Genomic DNA, 5,130 nt, shown 5'->3' with positions numbered 1-5,130 from the left:
CTCATCTGCCCCCCAGAGCGAGCTCGGCTCCCGCCGCAGTGTGGATCGGGCCCCGACCCCTCTGCCGTCGAGGCCGACTTCATGTCTTGGGGACCAGGACGCCACGCAGAGCCCTGTCTTCCTGCGACGAGATCCTGAGAAGCCCCCGCCCGCCCTGGGTCTCCACTCCTTGGGGAAAACAGAGCACGGCTATTTGCTGCCGGCTGTCCGTGAACCTAGAAAGCCCGACACATCACAAGAGTTTGAAAAACACGGATGAGTCCGAGGCAGAGCAACACCAAGTTGTCTCTTTCACATCATCTGTCTTGGCCAAGGAGGCAGAATTTCTGCGACGCTCGGCAAGGGACGGAAAACGATCTCCCTCCCTGCCTCCCTCCGTCCTTTTCTGGACGACTGCGGATTGAATCCGAAGCCTCAACACTGAGCCAGAGCCCCGGCTCTCGCTGAATTTTCTTTTACTTGTTCAACAGGGTTTCCAGAAAGCTGAATTGCCCAGCTGAGCTCAAAAAGTGCAGTCGTCCTGCCTCAGCCTTCCAGAGTGCCGGGACTGCAGGCAGGGACCACCGGATTCCGCTAACCCTAACTCTTCGGATCAAGACCAACAGACTTATTAAGATAATTAATATCAGCATCCGCAATAGAGAAAGACGAATAAGCGAGTCTCTCCTCGTTCCGAACGGTTCCTTCTCTGTGTGTCAGGCAGACAGTGAACCGCAGTGCGGATCTCACAGCCGCGTGGGTTCGTTGTTACAAACCGCATTCATTTATCACCCTGTGCCGATCATGACCTCACCGATCCGGCCGCTCAAAGCCGCCTGAAACTCAGGCCATCTTGAAAAGATTGAAGCTTCACAGAACCTTAAGCTGACAATTCCCTGTCAGGCCAGAAGCATGGAAGGAGAGGGAGAAGAGGAAGAGGAGGGAGGGACGGAAGCCAACACGACAGGAGGGAAGACCAAGAGAAAATAAAAGCCAACGGCAAAGCCGGACCCCCACGACCTCCTGCCAATGATTTATCTGGCAAAGACTTGCTGTCAAAATACTCTGAAATACAGAGCGTGCTGAAGAACCTCAAGGCAGAACTGAGAATCCACCCAATCGACCCAGTCTGTTCTGGGTGCCCAAGCCCGCTCTTTTTCACTGCTGAGTACTATTCCATCGCAACAACATATCAGAGTTTGTTCTTAGCTTCACCCGCTGGGGGAAATCTTTGTTTGTTTCCATTCTGTGGCCGCCGTGTAATAAATCTATCCTGTATCTTTGCCTGGGTGTACGATTGCGTTTCTTTTCTGGAGTAGACACTCTGGGGGGTACAGCAGCTGGATCGCACACAACGTGTGTGTTTCAAGATTTAAGGGGGTGCAGGACTTTCCTACCATGAACGAGGCCCTGGGTCCCATCTCCAGGACAGCAAGAAAAATTCCCCGAGGTGTTTTTTTTTTTATATACACGCCCATATCAAGCACCTTCTATGACTACTAAAAGCAAGGGCTGGTGCAGAAATAAATTAGACTGCTTGGTCGAAATTACTTCCACAGCAATATCATGTCTATGAAGTGTAGAGCTCGGAATGCTGGCAACATTCACAGTTTTAGGATTAACTTCTACAGCCAAAGCAACATCAGCTGAAGCTCCAGAATATTCTATCAGGGCTAAAAGAGAAATAAAAATAAAAACCCCATGGGGATACATATAAAAGTTGCTTTTTTTGTTTGTTTGTTTGTCGAGACAGGGTCTCACCATGTAGTTGAGACTGACCCGGAACTCACTGGGTAGCCCAGGCTGGTCTCGAACTCACAGAGATCCTCCTGCCTCAGCCTCCCGAATGCTGGGATGACAGGCGTGCGCCACCACGCCCGGCTCTTTAAAACGAAGAGCTTTGTGGTGCAGACTTAGCTTTGGTGCAGAGGTCCACACAGATAGCGACATTTTGCCACTGCCATTCGGGCCAAGTTCGCAGCTCAGGAGGTGGCCAGCACATGGCAGCCGCACCTCAGAACCTGGTCCTGTGTAGCCCCCGCTTCCTTCAAGGCCAGGCAAGGAGCCCGCGGTGGGCAGAGAAGCACCGGCATGCACAGGGAGAGCTGCCGTGGCTGGGGTCACAGGGTTGATTCCGGGTGCAGAAGCTCATGGGGTCAGGGTTCCCCACTGCCACTGGGGACCCCCACACCCGTGAAGGTCATGATTTCCTGCCATCCAGGCACAACACTGGGTGCTACATGTTGCTCCTGGAGCTTCCCGCTCTCCTCCCTGGCAGCCATGAGGTGAGCACCTCTCCTCCCCCATTCCCAACCGCCAAGATTTTCCCGCCTTGGAAAAGCCGACCATGGACCAAGCCCCCCGAGACCCCTGGGGCGGCCGACCACGGACTGAGCCCCCCGAGACCCCTGGGGCAGCCGACCGCGGACTGAGCCCCCGAGACCCCTGGGGCAGCCGACCATGGACTGGACCCCCCGAGACCCCTGGGGCAGCTGACCACGGACCGAGCCCCCCGAGACCACTGGGGCAGCCGACCATGGACTGAGCCCCTGAGACCGTGAGTCCACACCACCGTTTCCTCCTCCATATTCTATTTCTCAGGTATTCCGTCACAGAGATGCCACGCTGCCTGACACCTGCGTTCTCTGCAGTGGGTGCTGTGCCCGTGTCTTCTCTGAGCCCCAAGCGTGAGGCTGGAGCGGCTCCCCCCAAGGAGGACTCTGCGGTTGCTTCTGAAAACCACCTCTGACCCTGCTTTTTCAGAGCTACAAGGACCCTCCCACTGTGACCGGTTGCTTGAGACCACCCAGCATCCCCATCCGTCTCCAACCTTCCCCACATCTAGAAAGATGCTTTAGTGGGCGGGGGACTTAGCTCAACGGCGCCACTGCCTGCCTCCCAAGCGCAAGGTCCTCAGTTGGATCCCCAGTACCAAAAGAGAAGAACATACAAAGTCCCTTTACACCGCCAGAGTGCTGGGCTCAGAGACGGACGTCGCTGGCTGGTGACCATCACTCAGTCTACCACATCCCAGACGTCCGTGGGACTCCCTGACCCCCGAGGGGTCCAGAGCCCAAATCTCCACCCCGGCCGTGAGGAAGGCTGCTACTTACATCTTCTGCACGGCCGCCTTCGGAGAAGGGATGGGCCTCGCCCACCGGGGCGTCGGGCTCCAGGGCCGAAGATCCGTGGGACTCCCTGACCCCCGAGGGGTCCAGAGCCCAAATCTCCACCCCGGCCGTGAGGAAGGGCTGCTACTTACATCTTCTGAACGGCCGCCTTCGGAGAAGGGATGGGCCTCGCCCACCGCGGCGTCGGGCTCCAGGGCCGAAGGCGCAGGTGGCGGAACCTCGGTGCTGCGGGCCGAACTTTCCCAGCGTTCTTCAGTTCCCGACGCCCAGTGTCCACAGGAAACATCGGCACCAGGGCGGGAAACCTGCACGCACACCTGCTCGCTTAGTGAGTCCTCCGTACACCTGAAGTAGCTCACTGCCCTCTCAGCCCCAGACCCTTCAAGTCAGGCGGGGTAGGGTACACACATGATCTCAGCGCTCTAGGAGGCTGAGGCAGGAGGATCCCCAGTTCAAGCTCACTGTGGGCCACTTAGAGACCCAGCAAGACCCGGTCTCAGAAGGCAAGAGGAAAAATCTATGTTTTGTAGGTGTCAGAGATGCGTGGTAGCTGTGGATATGCGTGCAGAGACGTGTACTTAGGCAGCACGTATGCACCTTTGTACACACAAGCTGTTCACGTGTGCATACACGTGTGCGGACATACTTGATACTCGTCTGGTGGTTACGTGCGTGTAAGTGCATAGGTGTTCGGTGTGTGCCAGAGCTCGGCATGGTGGTGCACACCTGTCATCCTAGCAATCTGGGAGGCTGAGGCAGGAGGACCACAAGTGACTTTGTGAGACCTCTTTTTGCAAAATAAAAAAATTTAACATTTAAAGTTGCTGGGGGAGGAGCAGCGGTCCACACACACCCATGTTTACAGCAGCACATCTCACAATGGCTGCATCTTGGCCAAAGCCTCTATGTCCATCAGCAGATGAGTGATTAAGGGAAACGGGCTGTTTCAACACTGTGGAGTACTACTCTGCCGTGAAGAAGGTGGAGCTCGAGTCAGTTGTAGGAAAACGGTATCGCAGGCTTTCTCTTCTATGAGAAATCCAAAGTATACATAAAGCGCAAAATAAAGGATCGGTAACAGGAAAGAGGGAGGCGGATCCTTGCCAGGGGTGAGGGGACCAAGAGACGGAGGGAGGAGAAGGAAAGAAAAGAGGGCACAGAAAAGACGCAAAGCAGGGTTCTGCGCGTGCACTGACCCCACACAAGGAACGGGATCGCGATGTCCTGCAAACCCGGACTCGGGGACAGAGCGAGGCGGGGGGGCCCCTTACGCTGTGGCCGGCGCGTGTCTGGGCGTCCGGGCCGCGCGCGTACAGAGGCAGCACCTGGGCGTGGTAGACGGCCCACCAGAGGCTCAGGAAGGGCTCGGGCCGCCCCCTGTCCACGCCCGAGCCCTGCTCCACCACCGAACCGGTCTGCGGGTGGTACGTGTAGCTCCAGGGCTTCCTGGGCCCCAGGAAGTGGATCACCTTGGCGCTGGCGCCGAACCTGCGGAGGACATGGGCGAGGGGGATTCAGGTGGCCACGGAGAAGGGACCACGGCCACCACCGAGGCAGGGACGCCGCCGAGCCCACCGGGACCGGAACACAGCGCGACTGATCGCACCAGAGACCCAGACGTCCCTCCCGGCGGGGCGCCTTTGTGCGCACACAGAGCTTGGGCGCCACAGACGCGAGGCCGAAGGGCGCCTCGGGCCTCTCGCACAGCCTGGGGTAATTTCCGCGGGCAGAGCCTAGAAAGCCCGGACCCGGGGGCATCCTGGTTTGGGGTCTCCGGGTGAGGGGAACTCGGTCGGTATTTCAGTGTTCGTCCTTGTTGTTCTGAGAGCTGTGCGGGGCTCGGGCCCAAACGCACTGACTCTGTGCTGCTGCTCTGTCCCACCCGCACGCCGGTTTCCACAAGATGAGACGCGCAAGCATAAAATGCCCAGGTCCTGCCTCAAACCGGGACGGTGAGCCAGCGGTTTAAAGACGGCAGCTAGCTGGGCGTGGTGGCGCACGCCTGTCATCCCAGCACTCG

At 57.6% G+C, this 5,130-nt stretch overlaps 1 protein-coding gene across 1 annotated transcript in view; it reads right to left on the bottom strand.

Moving 5' to 3' along the window:
• Positions 1–5,130, bottom strand: part of Gyg2 (glycogenin 2) — a 26,993-nt gene that overhangs the window by 7,779 nt on the left and 14,084 nt on the right. The window contains exons 10-11 of the mRNA XM_010606134.1: positions 4,382–4,598; positions 3,242–3,415 (exon numbers count right to left, since the gene is read on the bottom strand). Coding sequence (XP_010604436.1) covers positions 3,242–3,415; positions 4,382–4,598 — 391 coding nt within the window. The remainder of the gene's footprint in view (positions 1–3,241; positions 3,416–4,381; positions 4,599–5,130) is intronic.

This window comes from Fukomys damarensis, unplaced genomic scaffold (genome assembly GCF_012274545.1).
Source record: "Fukomys damarensis isolate Sample0158 unplaced genomic scaffold, DMR_v1.0_HiC HiC_scaffold_39, whole genome shotgun sequence".
In the NCBI taxonomy this organism is placed as follows: domain Eukaryota; kingdom Metazoa; phylum Chordata; class Mammalia; order Rodentia; family Bathyergidae; genus Fukomys; species Fukomys damarensis.
This window is presented reverse-complemented; position numbering and strand designations above follow the sequence as displayed.